This window comes from Amaranthus tricolor, chromosome 4 (genome assembly GCF_026212465.1).
Source record: "Amaranthus tricolor cultivar Red isolate AtriRed21 chromosome 4, ASM2621246v1, whole genome shotgun sequence".
In the NCBI taxonomy this organism is placed as follows: Eukaryota; Viridiplantae; Streptophyta; class Magnoliopsida; order Caryophyllales; family Amaranthaceae; genus Amaranthus; species Amaranthus tricolor.
The window spans coordinates 16,834,236-16,846,479 of NC_080050.1; the positions used below are offsets into that span (position 1 = coordinate 16,834,236).

At 38.4% G+C, this 12,244-nt stretch overlaps 2 protein-coding genes across 2 annotated transcripts; both read left to right on the top strand.

Annotated features, from left to right (window-relative positions):
• Positions 1-3,880: 3,880 nt before the first annotated feature.
• Positions 3,881-5,422, top strand: LOC130810789 (uncharacterized). The gene is made up of 6 exons (XM_057676915.1): positions 3,881-3,889; positions 4,062-4,100; positions 4,184-4,368; positions 4,468-4,609; positions 4,705-5,175; positions 5,258-5,422. The coding sequence occupies exons 1-6, from the start codon at positions 3,881-3,883 to the stop codon at positions 5,420-5,422; spliced, it is 1,011 nt and encodes a 336-aa protein (XP_057532898.1).
• Positions 5,423-8,438: 3,016 nt separating this feature from the next.
• LOC130810791 (uncharacterized) lies at positions 8,439-9,921 on the top strand. Its single transcript, XM_057676917.1, has 2 exons — positions 8,439-9,032; positions 9,091-9,921. Exons 1-2 carry the CDS (start codon positions 8,439-8,441, stop codon positions 9,919-9,921), a joined length of 1,425 nt encoding a protein of 474 aa, XP_057532900.1.
• Positions 9,922-12,244: the final 2,323 nt, after the last annotated feature.

A 12,244-nucleotide genomic window follows, 5' to 3' on the forward strand; every position in this document is an offset into this window, starting at 1 on the left:
GCGTATCAGTGACAACCCCGGGTTGGGGCGATGTGATCAACCAGCCCGTTCCAACGGACTGTGAGCGTCTGCTCCCCCGTGGCTGCGCATTGTCAACGTGGCTATCTCCGGCCGCTTCAGATGCGCCTGCAGAACTAGGGCCTGCACGTGTAAATTTACCAGCATGCCCGCGGACAACAGTCCAATCCACTGCGCGACCAGTAGAGCCTCGGTACTCATTATCATCATCATCATCATCACTAGAACCCCCCCCCCCCCCCCCCCCCCCCCAACTACTCTGCAGGCTAGCCTGGTCATCAAACCGAGTGCGCACTTGGTGCAGCGTACTCGACCGTTGGGCCTCACTGTGTCTAGCAGCCTCTTCCTGCCTAGCCCTTCTAGCAGAATCCGTAACCCCCCTCTCATGAGGGTCCCCTCTGAGTAAGGTAGGCCTAGAACTATTCCCGCTTAACAAGTGTTTAAAAAAACCCTTTTCCTTTTCCTTAATTACCAGCCATTTACTTTAATTTTGATAATTTAATTAAACTATTAATAATAAATTAAAATAATCAAACTTTACGTTAAATTAACTACATGAACAAAAGACAATAATTAAATAACATATTAATTCCCGAATGACAATCGATTAATTTAATTAACATTTAACAACATAAACTAATAAACATTTCAAAAAAAACTATTACATTAATAAACATTTAATTAATATATAATATTAGCTAATAATAATAATTATTATTATTTTATTATTACTATCATTATAATTTTTTTTCAAAACAAATGATTATAATAATAATAATAATAAGGGAGATTATCAGTGGTACCCTGTATTATAGCAATTTATCAATGGTACCCCCGTTAATTCTAAAGGTACCCCCCAACTATATCGCTAATTACAACCGTGACACTATTGTAATTTTTTCCGTTAAATGCCCGTTAAATATTATAAAAAACCAACCATGGTTAGTTTCTGATTCATTTGCTTTCCCTCTTCCTTTTCCCTCCTAACCCTCACTTGCTTACTCTGTCTTCATCATCATCTTCCTAGGTTGATTACGCCATTGCTAAAGCTTCATCTTTCTCATTTCTACTTTTCTTGATGTTGGTAAGTTCCCTAACCTTTCCTCTTTTTTTTTTCCTGTACATGCAAGATGTTGGGTTGTTTGAAATATTGCTCTAAATGTCGAGTATAATGTCGCATTTTTTTTATATTATCGTCTTAAATGTTGTGATCATTAGGGTTTTTTCTTGAATTATGTGGTTTAAAAGTGTTCTGAGTCGTTTTTGTAAGGAATAAACCCTAAAAATTAGGGCTTTTTTGAATTTTGAATGTGTTGGGCATTGGATGCTTGATGTTGGATTTTTTTTTTTTGTGTTAATAGATTGTAAATGGATGATAGTGTGGTGTTGAAATTTGTATACAAGGGTAAAAAGACAGAAGTTTGTGTTGAAGATGTCGACCTAGTTAACTTGTTAGACATGATCATTGATTATTGGGATAAGGCTGAGAGGGAGGAACATTTGATGCCTGAACATCCCAGTTTTAGTTATGTATAGAAAAAGAAGCATGTTCAACTAGTTGATGATAAAGCATAAGTGTGATTAGGAAGAACACACTTAGATTTAAAAGTTTCTGATTAAAAAAATAGAAGAATAAGTAGATAAGAAAGAATAGTAGAAGAATATTGATAAGAGCCAAATCACAAGAACAAACTCAATGATTTGGGGTTTTAGGCTAGAGATAAGACACACTCAATCTCCTCTAAGAATTAAAACTCAAGACAAACTCAAAGTGATAATTGAAATTACTATTTCTTTGACAAACACAAGAAGAAAATCTGAATTTTTTTATTACAATACATTCCTTTATATAGGGTGAATACAATATTCTAGAAGCTTTCAAATACATCCCCCCTATTTCGGTCAATACATCTCCCTTTGTTGGTCAACAAATTCATGAATTAATTAGAGTTCATGTACCAAAAATTCTTCTAGAAAATACAATGAACTTGCTGATTTCTAGAAACTAAATTCATCCCCCCCTTTAAAATAAAGAAAATCAGGGCCAAAATTCGTAAGTAAAAATAAAAATTAATATTCTGGACCAACATTGCATATTGATGCCACCCTTGCTCTTTTGTACCATGCAATTATTTGTTATCCCATACTAAGCATGTGAAAAATTCTGGTTTGCGAAAAAAAAGAATTAAACCCGAGTTTCTCAAGAATTAATGCAACGGGCTCATGAACACTCGATCTTGGATCGTTTCCTCCTTCTTTTGAAGAGTTTGTCCTCAAACTTGAATCATCCAAGTAAACAACAACAAAATCATTGATAAAAGGACAGAGAACCTCATTCATCAATCTCATAAAAGAACTGGGAGCATTGCAAAGCCCAAAAGGCATCACTAACCACTCATACAACCCTTGTTTTGTTTTGAAAGCTATTTTCCATTCATTCCTTTCCCTTATTCTCATATGATGATAACCACTTCTTAAGTCTATTTTGGAAAAGACTAAGGCTGCACTCAACTCATCAAACATGTCTTGCAACCTAGGCATTGGAAAACAGTATTTGATGGTAATGTTATTAATGGACCGACTATCTACACACATTCTCCAAGTCCCATCTTTTTTGGGCACCAACAGAGCAGGAACGACACAAGGACTAAGACTTTCTCTCACATAACCCCTTTCAATCAACTCATTCACCTACCTCTCTAAATCCTTACTTTCCTCTAGGTTGCATCTATAAGCAGCTTTGTTTGGCAAAGATGCTCCAGGAATTAAGTCAATGGCGTGCTCAATGCCTCTAATTGGAGGGAGGCCTTTGGGCAAGTCATCGGGGAACACATCTTTGTACTCTTCTAATAAATCTTTTAGGGATGATGAGTTATCACAAGAAGTACTCTTGGTATCTTTTTCCCTTACAACCAAAGCATACCCTCCACCATGCTCTTCCACTAATTTCTCAAACTCATTACAAGTTACAAGATAGTTGCTTTTTTTCTTTTCTTTTTTAGCAACTTTAGGGGGGGTAAGGGAATTAATTTAACTTTTCTACCATCCCTAGTGGTTACAAGATGTTCATTACACTTACCTTCGTGCTCCGAGTTGTGATCAAAATTAATATTTGTTATCCCATGCATATTGATGCCACCCTTGCTCTTTTGTACCATGCAATTATTTGTTATCCCATACTAAGCATGTTACAAATTCTGGTTTATGAAAAAAAGAATTAAATTCAAGTTTCTCAAGAAATAATGCAACGGGATCATAAACACTCGATCTTAGATCATGATGATAAAGCATTGTTGGGGATGTTTAGTAGAAATAAGGGCAAGGACAGTATTTCTATCCATGTAGGGGACTCTAAACTTAATGCCCTGTTAGATAATGCTAGGAGGCTTAGGGAAACCTTAAAGCAGAATGCACAGAAGAAAGATTTGAGACCCAATCCTCCCTCTCTAGAACCTGATGATGAACATGATGATGATGATGTTATGATAATTCCAACCCCTAGTGAACCCTATGAGAAACCGCATGTCTTGAGTGTTGAGGATGATGTGGACCCCATTCCAACTCCTGTTATACCTGAGGAACATGCTGTTGAGGATGATATGGATGTTGAAGATGATTTTGATATAGAAGTGGACCCCATTCCAACCCCATTGCAGATTGTGAAGCCCAAGGGCTGGAAACCATCAAAGACTGAGTTTAGGCCCAAATTGCCTGTTTTGAGAAGGAGTAGCAGACATGTTGAGATGAACACACCATCCCCTGGCAACATCAATGATGTTATCATTGAAAATGTTATTGAATGAGATAAACTTAGCTGATGAAGTTAATGATCAAGCAAATGATATTATCCAGAGTCAAGGTAATGATGAAGGTAATGTGGAGAAGACAACACCAAAGAGAACAAAAAGAAAACTCTAAACAAAACCCCAAAGACAAATGCTAAGAAAAATTCTAGTTTGAACAAAAAAATCCCAAAGACCACTATGAAAAGAAAGGGAATTAAGAAGACAGTTATTAGATAGTCTACAAGACTAGTGCAACAGAATAAGGAGGCTGCTGTTGCATTTGGAACACGATCCTTGGTCAGTGAGAGTGATGATGAATCTTTCAGTCCAACCATGTCATTCCACAATAGTGACAGTGATAGTGTGTGTTTGGTTGATAGTGGAAAGAGGCTGAGGTAGAGGATGGAATTAGGATGGAAGATGTTGATGCAGATCATTTTGATCCATTTGAAGGACCAGTTTGGGATGATCAATGTGATGACTTTGATAATTATTTGACTAAGTTGTATAAGAATAGGGAATTGTACACAGACAAAGGTTTTGGGAACATTGTGATTAAGGAGTGGCAATTGTTTACAAATAAGTAATATTTGAGGGATGTGATTAAGGATTATTGCATACAATCTGGTTTTTCAGTGATTGTTGATAAAGCAAACAAACTTAGGTACACAATTAGTTGTAGTGAATCACATTGTGAGTGGAGATTGCATGCTTCTAGGCTGCTTGATGGTGTTACTTGGGCTACCAAAAAAAAAATTCAAAATACTGAACACACATGCTTGGGGTTAGAAACCGAAAACCCTATGGTAATAGTGAAGTGGGCATGCTATGCCTTACTGGAGGACATAAGGGCTAATAATGACATCCTAGGTAAGGCTTTGAATGAGCTTTTGTGGTCCAGATATGGGTTGAGATGGCACAACCAAGCTTGTATAGGGTGAGAAACATGGCCTTGAGTATCATTAATGGTGGGCATGATACATCATACAGTACATTGCCATCTTACTGCGATGTTATCAAATCAAAAAATGAGGGTTCATATGAAAATTGTGCTTGGTATCCCCCTACACATCCTGATAGACCCCTAGTATTTATGAGCATTTTTGTATCTTTCAAGGCATCTCTGGATGGCCTTTTTTCTGGTTGTAGAAGTGTTATTAGAGTGGATGGGGCTCATTTAAAGGGTAATTATGGTGGTGTTTTGTTATCTGCAATTGCCCTTGATGGCAACAATGAAATGTTTCTAGTGGCATGGGGTATTGTTTCATGTGAAGATGAAGAGAGTTGGAAGTTCTTCATTTGGCATCTTAAACATGTACTTGAACCAAGTAACAGGGGAGACAATTGGTGCATAATATCTGACAGGCAGAAGGTAAGAACACTTATTACTTAGTATTTCATTGATTATGCATAATCATCTAAACCTAATCTTAATATGTTATTTTCAAATGCAGAGAATTGACAAGGCTCTCAATGATTTGTGGCCTAAGGTGCAAAGACGGTATTGTTGCAGACACCTTAGTACCAACTGGAAGAAGTCTCTTCTTGGACCTAAGTTATGGCAACTGTTTTGTCTAGTATGTGGTGCCTCTCAACCTTCACATTTGCAAAGGCCATGAATGAGATTGAAAAAAAAAACCCTGAGGCAAGGAAATCGCTTGCTAATTTGGGTCCACAAGAGAGATGGACAAAACATAAATTTGATCCTGAATGGAAGTATGACATTAACAAGAAAACTTTTGTGGAAAGCTTCAACGCAACCCTAGGAACTGACAGGTGCAAGCCAGTGTTAAGTTTGTTAGAGGGAATTAGGAGAGTGACAAAGGTTAGGTTAGCTGAAAGGAGGTAGAAGTGTGAAGATTGTGAGAGGCTGTGTCCAAACATTGTGAAGAGAGTTCAAGTACTATGCAATGAGAGTAGATCTTGCAGGGCTTTCACGTCTAGTCTAGGGGAGTATGAGGTGGTGGAGGGTAAATCAACTCTGTCTGTCAGTTTGAACCAATACACATGCCTTTGCAATGTGTGAAAACTCACTGCTATACCATATAGGCATGCAATGAGAGCCATTCTTCATGAAGGTTTTGATCCAATATCATTGGGTTCATGATTGGTATGCAGTGGAGAAATATAAATTGGCCTATCGTCACAGCATTAAACCTATCCCTGACCAGGATAAGTGGCCAGCTACTGAACACCCTACTATATTACCTCTTGTGCTTAAAAGAGGTGTTGGTAGGCCTTGTAGGAACAGAAAGAGAGGTGATGATGAAGAGAGGAAACGAAAGAGGAGCAAGACAATAAAATGTGGGAAGTGTGGACATTTTGGTCACAACAAGGCCACTTGCAAGGGAGGGGCAACAAAAAAACAAAAGGCAGTAAGAAATACTAATGAACTTCCAAGAGCAAGGGAGCGTCAGTAGTAAAGCAAAAGGTATCATCAAAGAAGGGAAAGAGCAAAGCAAATTGAATAGTATTTGTGTTATATGATTGTAATTACTTAACTTTTGACTTAATTAGGATGAATAGTAGATTAATCCTCTTGTGATTATAATTACTAATCCTCTTTTGTATAAGTAATGTATGATTATGGATAAACAGCAACTTACTCCTCTTTTGTATGAATTATATATGATTAAGGATGAACAGCACCAACTTGGTATGCATATTGATCTAATTCCCATTTTTGGTAATGAAAATGTCTTTTGGAAAGAAAGATAAAGTAACAATCTTACTTTTACATGGCAAGAACCAACATAATACCTAAGCTTACATAAATAGAAACCATTTCAATGCTTACAACCTTACTTTACAATCACAAGAAAAACCAATAGTAGGTAGAACATTACAACAAATTTCATGAAAACCAGAACCTTAAGTAAGCTATCAACCTTCTTGGACAGCCCTTCAACAGTAGCTTTGATTTCATTAAATTGTTCGCCATTCAACATTACAGGAGGAGCACCTTGTACCTTTGCAGGTGCAGCTTCATCAATGTTTTTCTTCAAATTAGCATCATAACCCCATTCAAATGCTTGGCACGACATACATTTGTAGTAGATTCTTCCCAGATTGTTAATTGAACCCGAAACCCTAATATCATAGAACTTTGTTGGGTCACAGTAACATTTCTTCAACGTTACCCAGCTATCACCAACTTCAATGGAATTAACATTGGGCTTCCATGTCGTCTTTTGGTAGTATCGGAATACACCTTACCGCAGAATGATGAGTTCCTTGAGGAAGCAACCATGGAAGGAGAGAAGGAAGAGGAGAGGGAAAAGGGAAGAAGAAGATACGTGTGTTTGAAGTGATGCTGGGTATATAAACAATTAGAAACTATCCATGGTTAGGTTAAATTCAAAATTTAACGGGCATTTAATCGAAAAAAGTACAATAGTGTCACGGTTGTAATTAGCGATATAGTTGGGGGTACCATTGGAATTAATGGGGGTAGCATTGGTAAATTGCTATAATACAGGGGTACCATTGATAATATCCCTAATAATAATAATAATAATTTATTAACATACATAATTTTTTTAACATAAACAACAATTATTATTAACAACAACAATATTAAACTAATCATTATCAACAAATATAATTTAACAACAAAAATATTAATTATTATTGTTATTATTGTAATAATTTTCTAAAATAACAATAATAATAATAATAATAATAATAATAATAATAATAATAATAATAATAATAATAATAATAATAATAATAATAATAATAACAATAATAATAATAATAATAATAATAATAATAATAATAATAATAATAATAATAATAATAATAATAATAATAATAATAATAATAATAATAAAAATCCTCTCTCTCCAGCCACAGCATCTCTCTCCAGCGATGGAGAGACGATTCTGCTAGGGTTCGCAAAGCTAGTGACGGCGGCGTTCAACCAACATCCCGGTGGTCTCAATCAACAATTCCGGTGGCCTGTACCATGGGACGAAGGGGGCGACCTCGGAAAGTGGTAGGAAAGCTTCAATCGCCAGCAGCCATTATCGAAGATTCGCAACGCAATCGATCTTCGGACACATCCAGAAACTGCAGAATTCCAGCAACTGCAGACGTTTCTATGGATGACAGTGATGGTGATGGAGCCCAGAAACTGTAGAATTCCAAAGCTAAGGGGCGAGAGGATGGTCAAGCAATTGCAGAACAGCTTCCAGAATCAACTGGGAAAAGGTCGGGGAACGCCATTGAAGTTGCTGAGGCGTGCGCCATTGAAGAGCCTTCAGCAGTCAACTCGAAGATGAAGGGCTGGATTCAGACTTTGAAAGATGCAGCAATGGAATTAGAACAGAATGGCAGACCAGAACCCACTACAGAGCAATCCAAATCAGACACAGAGCCCTCCAATTCAGGTACCTTACCCACCATTGAATTGGATGATATAGTTGATGAAATTTGCTATTGGGAGTCTGCCTTGATTTGTTATGTATTGGGTGCAAATCCCCCGCTCAAAGTTATGGAGGGTTTTGCCCAGAGAATGTGGAAACATCAAAATTTTGACAAGCTGGTTGGAATCGGGAAAGGGGTATACTTAGCTAGATTTCATACTAGAGATAACATGCTTAAGGTAGCAAATGGTCTCCTGATATTGATGTTATGAAGGATGAGGTTAGAACTATACCCATGTGGATCAAATTACCCGGCCTAGACCTGAAATACTGGGGGGCTAAAGCTTTGACTAAAATATGCGGTGGTGTTGGAAAATTTATCAAACCTGATAACTCCACACTAAACAAGGACAAATTGCAGTATGCCCTTGTTCTAATTGAAACTGAATTGGATGGCCCTTTGCCTGACTCTATTACCTTCATTAATGAAAAAGGATGCACTATCACCCAGGTAGTGCAATATGATTGGAAACCAATTCTTTGTAACTTGTGCAAAAGGTTTGGGCATGAAGGGAAAAGCTGTAAGAGAGGGGCCACCGTAACAAAATGGGTGCCAAAAGTCAAACAAACCCAGGCCATGACACAAACACAACAACAAAGTCAGCATGCCACACAGCACCAAAATGACAAACAACAGGAGGATGAGGATTTTACTGCTATAAAGCGAAAAACCTCATCACCACAGAGACTGACCTGTGCTGCGACTGATGGAATATTGTCTGTGAACAACAAATTTCACATGTTATCAGGGGTAAATTCAATGGAGCCAGAAACATTGGATGGCAAATCCATGCCGTTCGAGGTAAGTGCTACGCATTCCCAGGGGGAGATGGATCACCCCCCTCCTGGGGATGGATAAGATCTCTATTTGGAATGTAAGAGGGCTAAATGACTTGGACAAAAGGAGAAAGGTCAAAGAGTTTATCTCCTACCACAAAATCCAATTATTTAGCCTTCTTGAGACTAGGGTAAAGAGAGCCAACCTTGGTAACATTTACCTTAGCTTATGTCCCGACTGGAATCTTATTTCTAATCATGCTCATCATTATAATGGTAGAATTATTGTCGCTTGGAATCCTCATGTTTTCACTATTGATGTTTTAGGTATGACAGACCAACTTATCCACACTGAAATTTTGGTCAATGCTACTAATATGAAGTTTCTATGTACTTTTGTGTATGGCCATAATGATGTTCAAAAAAGAAACTGCCTATGGAATTTTCTTTCAGATACAGCTGCGACCCACTCCAAACCATGGTGTGTAGGTGGAGACTTCAATGCTATCATGCACTTTGATGATAGAACAGGGTCCGTTGTGCGCGAAAAAGATATTCGTCCGATGGCTAACTGTATGCTTCAATGCAGCCTTCATGATGTCAAGAGTATAGGGAGATTCTATACCTGGAATAACAAGCAGGATGGATGCAACAGAATCCTATCGAAGATTGATAGATTCTTATGCAACCAAACTTGGGAGACCACATTTCAAGAGGCTATAGTTCATTTCTGTCCAGAAGGGGAATTTGACCACACCCCTATGGTGATCACCACTGTGAAAGCGCACCATGGCCTTAAGCCGTTCAAATTTTATAATCATTGGGTGACCCATGAACTTTTAAAGATACAGTCAAGTACACCTGGAATCTTACTTGTGAGGGCACTAGAATGTTTAAAGCTATTCAGAAATTGAAGAAGCTGAAGCCCCTGCTCAAAGCAATGGATGAAAGAACCGAATCCTCTTTGGCCACTGCCTTTAAGGATGCAAAAACATCCCTACTTCAAGCACAGGAAGCTTTGCATCAAAATCCTAGTGACCCCAAGCTGGCACATGAGGAAAAGATAGCAGCTGTTAAATTCCAAAACACTAACCATGTTTACCAGATGATTCTAAAGCAGAAAGCAAAGCTCCATTGGCTAAGAGAGGGTGATGAGAACACCAAATTCTTTCACAACTACATCAAGGGGAGAAAAAAGAACAACCTTATCTTAGCTTCGCATGATATGGATGGCAACTGGGTTGATAATCCTACTCTTATCACTAACTCCTTTATTGATTTTTATACTCACTTGCTAGGTACCACAATGGAGAGCAGATGTGTGATTTATGATCATATTATCAAGCAGGGCCGTTGTCTGGAGAATAACCACCATGTGCTCCTTGACTGTACCTTCTCACAGGAAGATATCAAGAAAGCTATTTTCTCGATCAATAAAAACAAGGCTCCCGGACTGGATGGTTATAATAGTGCCTTTTTCCAACACTCTTGGGATATCATAGGGAATGACATATCATGGGCAATTCAGGATGCTTTCCCATTCTAGGAAACTGCTCAGAGAATCAACATAACCGCTGTTACTCTCATTCCCAAGGTGAATGTTCCAAAGTCAGTCAAGGATTATAGACCTATAGCCTGTTGCACGGTTATCTACAAATGCATTACCAAGCTAATTTGCTCTCAATTGAGCAAGGTCCTTCCCATAGTGATCAGCTCGAATCAAGGTGCGTTTGTATCTGGTAGGAATATAATACACAATGTTCTCCTCTGTCAGGATCTGGTCAAACTTTATAGACCGAGTCAGAAGCAACGAGGTTGCCTCATGAAGCTTGACATTACCAAGGCATATGACACGGTTGAGTGGAGCTTTATTGAAGACATGCTCACCCATCTAGGTTTTCCAACTCAATTCATTGAGATGGTGATGACATGCATTACTACTCCTGCCTACTCCTTACTCATCAATGGCAATCCTACTCCTCTTATCTTACCTAAAAGAGGCCTCAGACAAGGTGACCCACTATCACCTCTTTTGTTCACCCTTTGTATGGAATATGGAACTAGAATTCTTCAGCAAGCGACCAATCTCCCGGGATTCAAATTTCACCCAAGGTGCAAATCTCTCAGACTTAATAACTTATGGTTTGCAGATGATATGCTTCTCTTTTGTAGGGGTGATATTGACTCCATTGCCATGATGATTAGTAGTCTTAAACTCTTCTCAGACACCACAGGCCTGCAGATTAGTGTGGAAAAGTCAGAAATTTTTCTTGCAGGCATGACAACACGTGAACAAGAGATGATCAGTAAGTTCTCTGGTTTTAGGATAGGGAAGCTCCCTTTCACTTACCTTGGGGTCCCAATGGACACCAAGAAGATCACTCCCAGGGAGTGTGAGGTTCTCATTGACAAAATGTGTAAAAGGATCAAACTTTGGAGCTCTCGGAACCTCTCTTACAGTGGTAGATTACAACTGGTAAATTCTGTTCTTACATCCATCTGTACGTACTGGTCTCAGATTTTTATTCTTCCTAAAACAGTCATTAAAAAAATAAATAGTGTGTGCCAACACTTTCTTTGGCATGGAGTTAGCGATAGCTCTAAACATGGTAATATTGCCTGGGAAAATCTATGTCTTCCTAGAAAAGAGGGGGGTCTAAATATTAGGAATATTTGGTTATGGAACAAGGCAGCTATTGGTAAACAAATCTGGTCCATCAGTCAAAAGAAGGATAACCTGTTGTTAAATGGGTCCATGCGGTGTATATCAAAGACCAACAATGGGAGGTCCACAGGCCTCCCATCACTGCGAGCTGGGTATGGAAAGGGTTATGTAAACTGCGTGAAGAAATCAACTCCATTGTTCGCCAACAGCCCAACACGCACTATAGCATCAAGGATGTCTACAATCAGCTACAACCTACTGGAATCAATGTTCCCTGGAGCAGACCAGTTTGGTGTAGATATTCGGTGCCCAAACATCGATTCATCACTTGGCTAACTGTGAGAAGGAGGCTGCCCACGAGAGACAGACTTCTTAAATTCAATTTGGTGGATGATGCTACTTGTGTCCTTTGTAAAACTGATATTGAAACTCATGATCACCTGTTCTTTAATTGCTCTTGTACTATTGTGATTCTGAAACAGGTTATGCAATGGCTCGGATGTAATTTTCAATCCCACTCGTTACAAAAAGGTTGGAACATAAAGGGAGCAAGATTGAAGAAGCTCACGGTG